Here is a 14,603-nt window from a genome sequence, read left to right on the forward strand (position 1 = left end):
AAACGGTTTGATTTCACACGTATATTTTCAAACCACCATCTCTGAAAGGTTGTTTGACAACAAATTAAAAAAGGAGAAAATAAATCAGGAGCTCCTCTATGTGTAGTCTGCATCATCTCAAAACTGAAGACTGCATTACTGAGTTATTTTTTTAATCTAAAGAATGTGCCTAGGTAAGGAAGAAAATCACTGGTTCCTCACCTCTTGCCCTGATAGAGGAGAAATAGATGGACTGATAGATAATTACCGGAAGATGCTTTCGACAATTGCTGCCTCTTAACGTACGAAATATCGAACGAATGCGAGGGGCGGAATTCTTGGAGAAAAGCTGACAGCGAAATAAAAAGGAAGTGTAGTGTCTTTTCTTCTTTATTTCATTCTAAACGTGCAGTTTTATAGTTACTCTACGCGCAAAGTTAACTATTCAATAGCATGTGATATTAGAAGTCAGAAGTATTCATAGAAAGTCATGCTCTTTTCAGTTTCCCCACTTGATTTAGTCCTAATTAGGAATATAATCCTAATTTCTGATTTAGTTCATTAATTTCTCTCTCCATTTCTTTCTCCTTTTATATTATAGTTAATGCAACTCTTCTTCTCGAGCTTTATAGGATTTATATTTTACATTGATGTACATATTTGGATACGTACATAGATCTTCACCTACGGACTTAGTTACTACATTGGTAGCGGGAAATAGTTTGGTTATCAAAAGTAAGGATTCCCTTCAATACATCCTAGGTATTGGATATTATTCCAGCTATATTATTCCAGTCGCAAACATCCTGTTTTGTAGAATATCAGTCGATATAAAAATTCTTTCACTTATTCTTTGAATATTACTCTGTAGTTCTTGAAATGGACTGATAGTTAACGTCACAGAAACAAAAAAATGAATTGCGGACTGTAATGGACTGTAAGTAGTAGACCGTAAAAGTTATGAAGTTATTTATAGTACTGTTTGTGAAACTTTACAGTTATCGAACTAAGTTGTCGAGTTGTCAAGAGGTGTTCTAATGATAACCTGAAAATGTGAAGGCGGTTTTCTGTGACTTTTCCAGAAGATCAGGCAAGATGATGGTGTTTTCCGCGCGACATTCGCCCGTCATCAGCTATTGTAAAGGTCTTCGCTTTGGCACACCATTGAAGAAAGTAATCTTAAAGTCATCTAAGCAACATTATGCTCACGCAGTCATGCTTCCCCATCGCCTTTGACAGTCCACAACATAACTCATCCATGAGTTCAATAGATTGTCCACCCTGATTTTCGTTGAAGATCTCGAAGAGGCATACATCTGCTTGCGTTTGTCAAGGTGGAGTCGGAGTCAATAGCCTGCAGGTAATTTCGATACTAGGTTCACAACATGCTGCAACTTCGCGCTGAAGTTATTATATATCACTACTACTCTACTCAAGATCAACCAAGGGAAGTTCTGACGGTGCTTTAACGATTCCAGCTACTCACTACTCGATTTCCCTCCGCATGATGTCATCAACGGCAAAGTTCAACAGGAAGGACCTTACTACATATAGCTGTATAGCCCTTTATCTCACGTTACTTTCCGTTTTGGACAGTAAAGAAAATCCAACTGGTGTTTGAACAGCAGCAGTTGTTCGAAGAATAAGAGTCGCTTTGATTTTCACTCATTTTTCCTGTCGAGTAGAGTTGGCCTTCTGTTCATGTCTTCAATTAAAAGGCTGAAGGATAAAATGTCCGGCGTTAATCAATCCGCTTAGGACGCGCCACCACGTTCACTTCAATTCAGAATCGTTTGAGGTTTTCGAGCATGTAACTGGCCTATATCAAAAATTGCGGAAAAGTCAATGCATTGAGTCAGTGTTTTTATCCTCCCAGACAAGTCTGGCACCAATTTATCAATCCCAGAGGGATGAAAAGCTCGGCGAGCACTAGGGCGGATTCAAACCTCCGATCGTGCAGGCAGCGAAACCTCTAACCGACCGAGCTACACTTCGCCATTTCACGAATCCCAGACTGAGAAAAAGATTCTAAAATTTCAAGGTTACAAGACGGATGGAAGTTGCGAAAAATCCCATATTCTATCTAGTTCCGTGTAGGTAATAACCTAATGTTAATTGTGAAGATAGCATCTGCTTTATCGTGTATTACCATAAATGGCTTTATTTGCCATATAGTTCTATCTCTTCTGTAATACCACGGTGCATGGTGCACCCTGCTTCTATTTCTTCTTACATCGTAGTACGCTGTAGAGTACATCATAATTATAGATGTGAAATCATAGCCTCCGTAATCACGCTTCCCGCTGTCGGTTCCAAGTAGAATCCTCCCCTTCCAGTCAAACCACGGTATGGCCGACTCAGTCAGATTCCGCGGGAGTCATGTATTTTTTTCTACCATTATTTGATTATTCATGCTAGATTTTTCATCTTCACCATCCTCGATTTTTTTCTAGTCTAATTATGCATTGTGAGTTGGGGCTTTGCCATAGTTTTCGCCCCATCTAGGTGATTCTTTGGTTAGTATATTTGCATATTAGACGTATGCAAGGATTTTTTTCTTCTGTCTTTGAAACCTCACAAATAATGTAACTGACTAATTGCTAGACATGACACTTTTTCTGGGGATTTCCTCTCACAAGCAGTCTAATCTTAATGGCAGCGTATCCCGAAATTGACGTAGTGTGGAAACCAGATGAAAAACTCCGATGTACATAGATTACGAATTCGAGCGTAACTAGGCTTTGTTTCCCATGATCGTCATAAGAAACGGCGTTGGAAACGGTATTCGTTCGTTCGAGGTAAGATCGACCTGTACAGGCGCGTGCGCTCGAGGATTATTGAGGTCACCTCAGCAGCCTATTTATGCAAAGGCAATGGAAAGACTACTGAGGGGACCGCAGCGTATAGAAGGTTGGGAGATTCTAATGCACCTCGTAGGGATTAAGGGGGTTCCCACTTTTTTTAGGGCGATTAAAGGAAATTGAGCGGAGTCACGCTCATGTTCATAACCTACACTCCAAACTATATGTTTTCCATCACGATTCCACACTACGTCAATTTCGTGATACGCTGCCTTCAAAATAAAATTTGCGTTCCAACTTATCAAAGATGGATTCTTTACGATTCCTTGCAGAACTCTGGTCGTAACGAAATTCGTCCAACCAACTAAAAAAAAGAGACGATGCTACATATACATAGGCGCTTCCATTTCGTCTGACAACAATGTTTTCTATTTTATGCAAGGAAAATCTTCAAAGACTGGTGGAGGGAGAGTGAGAGAGAGAGAGATAGCTTATATTCGGTTATTGGGCGCAAACAAATTTATATCCTACTGGGATCATTTGCTTCCTACCGGAAGGTCTGGGATTTTCTGGCCTTTATTGGTGATAAGCAATTAAAATCCAAAAAAGTTGTGCAGGTTCGCAAAGTCAGGTAGAGAAAAAACAAATTATGCCGGAAGGCGGACTACTGCTCAAAATCTGAGATTTTCCTAGGATTAGGTCCAGTAAGAGTCTTTTCGCTTTATATCAACTTTATGTATACCGAGTTCTGTAACGGAAAAATTTCTTATATAATATATAAAGCTCTTTTCTGGTGTACAAGCTCCGTCTTACTTGTCATGCTCGCTGAGAAATATTTTCACTTGTACTTGGCTTATCTCTACAAATGGACACACAAACTTTTGCACGTCGATTAGCTGCGGCTACCCGGGTAACAACAGAATCGTCTAACTCCCTCATCTACTATTTCTGAAATTCTGAAAGGATTTGATGCGTGCCGAAAACTTTGTTATTGCTCACATTTTCCTCCACGCTCAAAAGCTACGATATTTACGCCAAACACTCCGTTTACAGCAGTCTGTTTCGTGCAGTTGTACAATTTGGTGCTTTGTGTCACCGAGTGAGTGGCGTTCAAAAAACATGCCTACTTTGTGCGATAATCTTTCCCGATTAACCTAGAAGAGAAACAGGAACTAAGGTTGCTTGGTACTTCAACTCGTGAAGGAGTAAACAATGACATTTCCGCCAACTCCTTTTCGTATTGCTCTTGCAAAAACCATTTGCACATTCCTTGCATTCGATCACCTCCTGGTTTTTTCCTCTGGTTTGAAATTTCCTGCCACTGAATATAAAGGGAGGTGCAGTTGCCTAAGAAGACGAGGACATCGACTTCACCCATCAACGGGCCCTCAAAAGCCGTTCTGTACTTCATGAAAACTGTAGGATCTAAATTGAATCCGAGCGCTTTGTACGTCTTAAAGGGATTACACAATTCCAACACATTATCCTTTTCCATTAATTTTAAGTACCATTAATTGAAACATTCAATTTGACAAACAACAACAATTTTGGCTTTTTGATAGCTTCTAGATCTAACATATAATTTATATTAAAGCTACCAACAATCATATTAAATTGTGAGAAATTTCTTTGCGTATCAGACATGACCACTGCCAGCATGGTTTTCTAGTAGCAAATATACTGCTAAAAGTACTGGGTTGTAAAGAATACGAGAGACATTGTACCAACATTTCAAGATGTAACCGAGTCATCAACCATAGCAAAGATGAAATAGTGAAATATGGTTTTCTGAGCATTTTCCTGGTGCTCCACGTATTCTCTCTTATGAGACATAATCACGTGCATGTATAAATTTTAAATCTTTTTCCGATACTCATCAGCAACTACCTACGGCTGTGTGTTCCACATTCATAATTTATCTGCAAGAGGAGCTAACAATTTTGCTCTAATGGATCGCTAATGGAGTGGAAAAAAAAATTCACCTGTTCCAATAAGCAATGTTGACATGGCCGTGAATGGCGTCCGGCACTGCTGGTTTTACACGCTCTGAGTTTCGTCGTTCTTTTACCTTCAGAAATGTGAAAGACTCAATTTCAGTTTAAGCCTGCACGAGCTGAAGCAGTGTGTCACAAAGTCGGCAAAGTTGTAGTCTTTCAAAGCACATAACGCTAGAGGTGTAGTTCACGAGTGTTTGCATTATCACACTCAATTCCATCTACTAATCCAGAAAAAGGAGTGTGAAATAGCTTTGTCCGTCCCGTCTTCCTAACGATACATCTGACTACCCAATAAAACGCAGCCAACTCTGTCGTCGTTCTTTGTCCGCAGCCCTCAACCTGTGTAACTCAGATAAGCAGCAAGAACTCCCTCACCTGCACCTCTTTAAAAATATACTAGATACTCAATCGTGAACTACACCCGCACTAATGTCTATTTGAGGAGCGATCGCAATGTGGTCAATTCCGCAATACGCTGTTTTTGAATCTAAATTATTAACCACGCCGCTTTCCCTTCATTTTCTTCAGAGGAACATTTGGTGCTAGGAAAGTTTACATGTCTCAGTCAGGTGCTTAGGTTTGTGTTCATGGAACTCTACCATTCAGAACTGAAATCGAACCAGCTGAAAAATCTTAAAAGATCGATTTCCGCTGAACACCCCATTTGTTTTTATACTTCTTGCTGCTAGCTATAATCTTGGCAGTAGATCATTTCCGAACTGCGATGGAATTTCATGCTTTCTCTTTTGGCTAGCAAAACGAACTCAAGCCAACTTTCAGTATTCACTATCAGCGTCAAGTGTGCTGATGAGACGCGACCCTCTCGAATACGACACCTCGTGTTGAAATATTGGTGCTGAAATATTTTCATTTTTTTTCTAGAATCTGTGAAATAGTTTTAAATACTGACTAAAGCACACAATGCGACAAGGAAAAGAGAGTAGTCTGGTGCATATTTTAAATTACAGAAGAACAGAAGCAAAAACTACATTTTTCAACAATATGAAATGGGACAATGCAGGTTCGACACCCCGTTGAGTCACCTTTTAACAGAAGAGCTTGAAACTTGAAACCATTTTTATAAGATGAACAATTTAATTATACGTAGTTTTCAGCAGTTTATAAGTGGTATAGGTGGATTTAGTGGAAGATAATGACCAAAAAAGCTCAGATTCTGTGCACATAGATTTGCGAGATCGAGAATAACTTCGTCATAAGAGGACTTCGTCGCTGAGGAATATTTTGAGAAGCATCTTATAGAGGAATGTTTGCACTAGAAAATAGTCTTATTACTGTTTTTTCTCACCTCTTAGTCCTTTTGGAATTAGGGTAGGACAAAATTATAAATTTTCCGACTTTTTTTGGATTTTTCCCACCTATAGTAAATTTTGAGAGAACTAGACGGCTCGAACAGAGGAAATTCTGCATAAAGGAAGGGGGACCGTAGTCCCTCTATACGAATATATCGGCGATTTGTTTTGCTAAAACGCCGCACTGCTTTTTTTGCAACTAAAAAAGACTATAAAAACCAAAAGTAACAAGAAAACTATCCAAAATCACATTTTTGCTTACGTGTGTGCGATCCTGAACTAACTTTCATAATTCAGAGTAACTTAGACGGAAGCAAATCTTCTTCCAGTGTATTGTAGCCGAGGATTTTCTCTATCTTCCACTTCACAAGGTTTCAAGGGGCTCGTCATTCTTTTTTTAATTTTTCATGGAAAATATGGGACAAATGTTTTTTATCCCATCTTCTTCGAATCTTTGTCCCATCGTGATTCCAAAAAGCATTGGAGGTAGGAAAAAACAGTGATATGACTATGTTGTAGCGCAAACCTCCAAGAAAACTGCCTGAAATGTTTCTGTGTTTCCTCTTATCACGAAGTTATTTGCAATCTGGGCACATTGTTACGTCTGCAATCTTGCAGACGTAACAATGTGCACAGAATCTGAACTTCTTTGGTCATTAAATTCCATTAAATCCATTTTTAAACTGATGAAGACTACTTATAATTCAATACGTCATCTTTTAGGAAAAGTTTCAAGTTTCTATTTCTTTCACAAACACTTATCCGAATGGGGTGTCGAACCTGCGTGGTCTCGTTGTTATAATGTCAATTCGTTTCACATTTTCAACACAAAATGTTGGGGCCACCATTCCGTCCTACACATATAATATTTTGTAATGTATGTAATTATTTAATACCACGTAATATTTCGACCTGTTTATCACGCATCCTCCATTCAGTACTAACACTACACTCCTTTACGACCCCTTCCCTAGGTACTCCCTCCCTTTGCAACCCTCCGATGGGAAAATCCCATTAAGCGCTTGACCTTGATTATTACTTCACAAGACTACCGTAGTGAGAGCCGGACTGATGTAATGCTATAATGTTTTGTACATGCAGTAACTTTATTTTCTTAGGTCGACCTACATACATATTTCCGGTCCCATATATTAGACAGAATCTAATAGCTACATAAGTGCTTCCTAGTATTCATGAAACGTTTTGCAATTGTCTTCACACCTGAATCACTCGGCTGCTGTATCCGAAGTTTTTGAGGTTATTCTGTCGTTATTTCAGTTCATGTCCATCAATGACAGCATGTTCCAAGCGTGCGGTAAATTTTGCAATTTCAACGAATTAACTCTCTTTACTGTGCGCGACACCCAGCAGCGTTCATTAGGACTCTGCAGAAATTCCGATCAAAGTAATTGCTTCTACATGGTCATCAAGATATCGCGATCCTTGTATGTACTTCTCTTATTGCGCTTCGGTAGGATATGCACTACAGTACATAGTTATATGCGCGGTGAGGCCCTCTTAACTCCGACCTGAAGAGAGAAGCCATCCACTGCAATGCTACGTTCATAGTCAACTAGGAACGATTACAACTGCTGCCACGTTGTAGACAACACAATACGCTAAGGTTAGCTAGACTGTACTGTAAATCAAGATATTTTGACTCGACTGTATTTTTGTGCAGGCGGCATTTATCAGAAATGATTTTTTTCGATATTAATCAACGGTAATGAACGACAATTATGGCAGTACTGATTAACAATACTGCTTTTCCACAGAAATTATTAGTTACTATGACAACATTCGATTCTTTGAGAACAATGTTATTGTATCGGCTGGCACTGAAAGCCCATTGAAACTTACCCCTGTGAATCACTCGTCAACCGTGTTCTCCTACAGGACTAGTGTAGCTACGTGCTCTCTCCAAAGTTATACTCTACTAACAGGTAGCGGGGGTACACCTCCATAAACCTATTCCGCTTCTTGAAAACCACCTTAGCTCATTTTCTCGACGTACACAGGGTGACTAGAGGTTTTCTATGAATCTCTGAAGGAGCGCAGTAAGGAAGTAATGGTAAAAGATCACCACTACTTCTGCACGCTTCGAGGTTCACGCGGTCGAGATTAACCAAACTTTTTGCCCTTCCAGGCTTTATAGTTTTGGGGAGACATCATATTTGATGCAGGAGCTCCACAACTTGAATAGTTGATAACCCAACACGGTGACTGTGCGCGACCCGTACGTGCTCATAAACTCCCACAACTCAGAATTGAAGTGGAACGCGTTGTCGCATCCCAAGAAGCTTATCAATGCCGAGACCTTTAATTTCTATCCCTTTTGTAAACCCTTATCACACAACCCTTTTTTTTGTGAATTTTTACGATTACCATTCGAACTGAGAGCACTAGATGAAACTTCCCCAGAAGTCCTGATATGGTTATCACTCGTTGCTTCTTTCTTTTCTAATTGCAACACAGCCTACGCAATTTCCTGCTGACAATCCATGATTGCATTCATCCGATGTTAGTATGTAAATTTGCTCTTTCCCAGGGCTTTGATTTCTGATTTTCCCACGCTTTTGTATTCAGTTTCTTTACCACGAAATTAATTAACTTTCTATTTGTTTTTCTTCCCGCAGCTGTTAGTCACATCCACGAGGATTTTTTTGCTTGAGTGGAAACTTCAGTATAACAACCAGTAATAACAATTCTATAGATAACGCTTGATTGCCCTAAATTAGACGTGTTGATGGGATCTCGGAAGAACGTCGGCTTTCTATAATGTTTGCAGAGCACGCGCATGCACTGTGATCCCCTTCAATGCTCTGAATGTGCCAAAGGACCAGCGAATTTTCAGCTGTTATAGCAGCCCAATCCACTCCATTTTACTTCTCGAAATTTTTCTAAAAATTCAGTTAAAAATTGTATGCTCCTGTTCTCTTTTCTTTCTTCTTTTCTGAAATTTCATTCATGTGCACACGAGAATGCAAGTTCACTGAAAGGAAAAGCAAAAGCAGGTTCAGATACTCCTGGGACGTTGCTGGGTCCGTCTCATGAAAATGAGGTTTTTTTAACATCCTGCTTTCTGTATCAGATTTCTTATTTCTTGGATATGAACTTCGACTGCAGATTTTAATCCATTTGGCAACTAAGACGTAAAACGTGTAGGGTAGTGGTGGTGAAATTCCTTTCACTTGCATCCGCTCTTCGGAATTTTAAATATTTTTGAGTGGCAGTTTTTCCATGGAATGGTGGGTCCTGTGAATTTAGCTTGTTTCTATCTAATTCAAAAGTGACTTTATTTTTCCCTCGGGATCAACGTCAGCCTTCGTGGTTATCGCTTTTTCACGCCAGTAGCCATTGATGATGTCACCAGCAGCAATGAAGGATTTGTTAATGTTCTCGGGCTCCAATAAGTGGAGTTCGCATCTCCTGGTTCTGCGTTTAATGAATTTCTGTTTATTCTACGACTGATTTAATCAATGCCATACCGCAATTTTTCGAGTTCTTGTTTATCCTTTTAAAATTGAGTCTTCATCTTGCTGTTGTTTATGTTTTGTGTTTTATATCATGCCATATGAGCATATTTCAATAAAAAGCAACCATTCTTAGCAACCACCTTTTGATACTTCAGAACTACTCAACTGATAAGAGCAATTAAAGAAACATCTTATAAAAGCTAAGTATATTTAATTTTGTGGGCTTGCTCAATATAGGTTTTTTTCGCTTTCAAGAATAACAAAACTAAAAATTTTCAATCAGATGACTGTGTTCTTGTGAAAAAAATAATATACTTCTTATGCAAGGATGTGTTTGTTAGCCAAGGGATACTTTTAAGCGCATCGACATCGATTCTTTTGTTTTTTTTTTTTTGTTTTTCTTTCTATTGCGTTTTGATAACATATCGAACAGTCATAAGAGCTAGCTTCGTTGTGCCTTAAGCGATCATCTCACATTTCCATGAATCTATCATTAGAGAAGCTGTCATATTACGTTTGCATTCAGGAAATTCTTCAAAGATATTATTAAGTATCCTTGAATTTTTCCTTGAGTTGGATATCTAGAAGGGAATAGGCAAAGACTACTGCAATGCACTTAAACAAGATTTTCTTTCTGCTATAAGGCTTTTGAAGTTTGTTTGCTCAGATTTGAGCCCAAATTCTACTCTTTACACAATGTGGCCTTTTTTCCTCTTTCTCATATTTCCGTCGTTTTTTTCTAGAAATTGAATTCACACTGAAATCATTTTTTTTTAGTGACAGCACCGCAAAGATGAGGTGCCGACTGCGTAAGCAATTATTTGTGCAACGAAATAAGGTAAGTGTTTTCATAATGCTAGTACTTATATTGACTTGAGCGCATCCATCGCAACTCATGGACTCTCTCTCTCTCTCTGTCTCTCTCTCTCTCTCTGTCTCTCTGTCTCTCTGTCTCTCTCTCTCTCTGAATTTCGTCGCGCAACTGAGAGATGCGTCGCGATCACACGGAAAGTACAAATACTGATGTGTGTGTATGTATGAAATATAAACTACATCTACTGCTTTGAAAATGCCAACGTACTTGCTTGTTGATATTTGATTAGAACGAAGTGCTTGTACTTCAACGCTTGTATTTCGTTAAGATTTTCCATCCTAAGCACCAAATTTTCAAACTCATTTTTCGTGTTTTCCGGCTCAAAAAGGAAATTAAAACATAAACATTCGTAAAAGGTGGTGCGGAGCAAAGGGAAACGGGTTAGGAATAGAGATACTCATTTCCTGTTCGTCTGCTAGTGAATTCTGTTTACGGACTTAAAAAAAAGTATCTGTTTAATCACAATGTTGATATTTTCTGTTATTTTGTTTACAACTACCAGAAAGCATTTGCACATTGTAGAACCGTGTATTTCAAATTGTCCCACGGCTTACCGTTCAAAAACGATTGCACCAAATAAAGCAAACTGAAGGTTGAAGATGACACTTTAGCTTTTTGAATAGAAATTCGAGAGCTGAAAGGCTCATGTTTCCATTTACCTGGCAGCAAATTGTTGCTAAGAGTTTTTTCACAGCATTTTTCTGCTAGTTCCGCTCAATGTAGTGGGAACCATGTTTTCGCGGACAGATTACTTGTTTCTAGGTATGTGATCTATCGCTAATTCTGGGGATTGCTGGTCTTCTCTTCGTCATCATCGATGCCGAACTTACCGCACTTTCTACAACTACTCATATTACAAAGGTAGCAATCTCTGTTTGCTTGTTGGTTTTTTTCTGCTTTTTTTCGCGAGAAATACAAGACAACATTGGAGTTTTTGCGGGATCCGATAACTTTTCCTGGGTGAAGCTAGATTTGTTCCTATATAGAAACCTCGCATGACGGATTACGCCTTGAATGCTCCCAGAAGCATAGAATTACATTTGACGGGTGGATCACGGGCCTCTAATCCTTAAGATCTGGAGGGACATTCCGTCGTAGAAGTTCCGCATTGTTATGCAAATGTGTTCGAACAGAAGCTAGGTGTTAATAGTTTAATGCGTTTTTATATTGTACACAAAAGAATCTGTCTATTCTAGACACTAGAAGTTGAACTGTATTTATCACTGTTTCTATTATATAAAAAATTTGTATTATCAGGTCACAGTAAGGGTAAGGAAGGCCAAACAATAGGAAACGTAAAAAGATCTTCTTTTCACCTCCTTTTCTTTTTTATTTCACAATAGCAGTATTTTTACAGCTGTCCTTACTGCATTTCTCCCATATTTTTAGGTTACTATTTTTCTTTTTTGGCACGAACTTCAACGTTGCAAATAAATAAAGAATTAGATAAACATTACAATCTGGAAGTAATAGTAAGACTCAATGTATTTCCTATATTTGTACATTCGCTTTTGTAATCTCCTCTCTTGTATTTTCTACGCCGACTTTGTTTATTCAGGCTCATAACGTGTCGCTGTTTCTTCGTTCCTTAGCCGTGCTCACAACAGTATGCCTCATGTGTTGTCTCATCAATTATCACGCCATAGAAGTGGGTTTTTTCCTCTTTTTTTTTCGTTCACAGTGGATAAAGTAATAATTTACAAGGACTTCTTCTCTGGAGAAAAGCAATTATTACATTTAAAAAATCTCAGTCAATATGTTTCTAGCTCAAATACGGTATGCTATAGTATTATAGTATAATATAGTATTTTGAAATATGACACATATTTGGGCTAACTATTCTCATCAAAAATTCGAAATTTGAGTCAAAAATCTATGGATGATCGGATTTTCCGTTGGGATAATGGCCGAGGATGAGAGACCTATAATTTAAGGGGATTCCCGTGCTGAAGCAATTCGATCTTTGCTGAATCGCCACACATCAATTCATTAAGAACGTGACTGCGACAGCATTGAAGAAACACAAGCATAAAAACAAACTATTAACTCATTCAATTCCTCGCCCTATTTTTGCCGGATGCGAACTAAATCAAGGTTTTTGTTTTGTGTTCTGAAGAACAGAGGTGTACTTTATGTAGAGAAGATGATAGCAGCAATACGCTATAATGACTGCTAAACTGTTCCAGTGATAATCACTCATTTTAACGTTTAAGTACGTAGGAAACTTCTTTCACCAGTAGTGAAAGCAAGTACTATCAATTAATAGGGTTAATAGCTTCTCTGCCGGGGTATACAATATGCAGGGTAATACTCAAAATAAGTCAAGGCTCTGTTGATTTAGAATCAGGGACGATCGGAGAGGAGATTAGAAACCTGGGATGCAATGGGATCTGTCGTTGTCTTCTAACTTTTGTCTTTTGAATCGACAGAAAGTAGATGGACGGGATTTCAAAAGGCGTATTTTAATCTTGTAAAGTCTACACAACCCATATGTCTCGAATTCAAGCTTTTTTGCTTCCGTGTATCCCAAGCAAGTGTTTCTTATCTACTGATTCTATGTTTTAATATCCTAATTAGATTCATCAAGTCAGCAGCTGCATGAACTTCCTACTGTCACTATCTCTTCGTGTGTTACTGCTCTTATAAAATCCATTTTTCAGGTTAAAATAGCGCTTATTGATTCGGGTGCCGATGATTGGCGCGTTGCGGTAAGCATGGATCGGGTGATCAAACTATCAGTGGAGTTGGCAATTTGCGCCGTATGTCCATTTCCAGGTCGGATTTAACACACTTGTTCAGTCTAGTGGAGATTTTTGTGTGCTAGAGGTAGACAATATTTTCGAACAGAAATAATGGACAAAATTTTCTGAAATCTTTTGAAATACGCTTAGTTTTGGTTCAGAATCATTTCAGGTTTCTAAACGTCCTACAAAATGCGTCAAAACCATGTCTGCGTCCTACAAAATCCTAGATAATCCTCTATTGCAGTTTAGACTCGTATTGCATTAAAAATGCTACAATCCAACATACACAAATCGAAAATATACCGTATGTAATTCATCGGCACATCTCTCGACTGGAACTTCACTTCTTATTCAAACATGTACATGAGTTTTAGAATCCTGCCACGATCGTTGAGATTCTTCATTAGAGTTCATTGTCTTTAGAAGATTTCTGAGACAACATCCAAACATAGAATTCCAGCAGAATTTATGCAGGAGTAAACCTAGCTGTAACTGTTTATCTTCTAGCCTGTTTATTCATATCTATATTGGCGGCATTCGTACTGGGACTTATCGCTGCAGATTGTTCGCTAATAGGATCTCAGCCATTCCCATGGTAACATCGACAAAAAAAATCGAAACAAGCTACAATCTGTTAGGAGTATGCATGAGTTGAGCTAATCTAGCTAATCTCACGAAAAATACGAGACTGCGCCAATAATCGGTGTTGACATCTTCGGGAAAACAAGGCCGCTTTCAGAGTTCCATTCTTCTGAAACAAAAATTATAAAGGCGCAAAAGAGCACCAACAAGAAAAGTGGAAACTTGCGAAACATAACATTTACGAAATTTCAAAGGAAAAAATCCATTCATCCTTCATAGAGAGCAAGCAAAGAGATGACTTGGAAAATATGGAAATTGGACGTGCTTCTCAGTCAAAGAAGGCAGAATTTGTTCATTCCTACCACCTTCTATTCGGATCAATATACATGTCTCTTTTTAGGATCTGGCAGCATACGATGGCCATTCATATCGCCAGAAACTCGCCTAGTTAAAATGGTTGACGTACCGGTTGATGTGCTGCTTTCAGTGCCCATGTTTCTTCGTTCCTATCTCCTTTGTCGATTTATGGTACTACACAGCAAGCAATTCCAGGTGTCATAAGTTTTCATCCTTGAACAGGATAAATTGGAATCACTTCATTCTTTCGGGAATTTCACTTCTATTTGTGCAGGACGCAGCCACTCGTTCAATCGCAGCGCTGAACCGTATCTCTATGGATTTTCGTTTTGTCATCAAAACAATGATGGCTGATCATCCTCTACGGGTTTTGATAGTCTTCACAGTGTCATACTGGATCTGCATGTCGTGGATGTTTACTCAGTGTGAAAGGTATCTTTGGAAAAGTTCAATTCAGCAAAAAACTCAGCAAAAACTAACGAT

At 38.7% G+C, this 14,603-nt stretch overlaps 1 protein-coding gene across 2 annotated transcripts in view; it reads left to right on the forward strand.

Annotated features, from left to right (window-relative positions):
- Nucleotides 1-14,603, forward strand: part of RB195_014148 (uncharacterized protein) — a gene marked incomplete at both ends in the record, with an annotated part of 68,123 nt that overhangs the window by 50,221 nt on the left and 3,299 nt on the right. For both annotated transcript variants that reach the window (XM_064204288.1, XM_064204290.1), the window contains 6 exons: nt 10,341-10,401; nt 11,200-11,298; nt 11,996-12,085; nt 13,098-13,212; nt 14,164-14,315; nt 14,395-14,552. In XM_064204288.1, coding sequence (XP_064060169.1) covers nt 10,341-10,401; nt 11,200-11,298; nt 11,996-12,085; nt 13,098-13,212; nt 14,164-14,315; nt 14,395-14,552 — 675 coding nt within the window. The remainder of the gene's footprint in view (nt 1-10,340; nt 10,402-11,199; nt 11,299-11,995; nt 12,086-13,097; nt 13,213-14,163; nt 14,316-14,394; nt 14,553-14,603) is intronic.

The sequence above is a fragment of the Necator americanus genome, chromosome V (assembly GCF_031761385.1).
Source record: "Necator americanus strain Aroian chromosome V, whole genome shotgun sequence".
NCBI classification, from domain to species: Eukaryota; Metazoa; Nematoda; class Chromadorea; order Rhabditida; family Ancylostomatidae; genus Necator; species Necator americanus.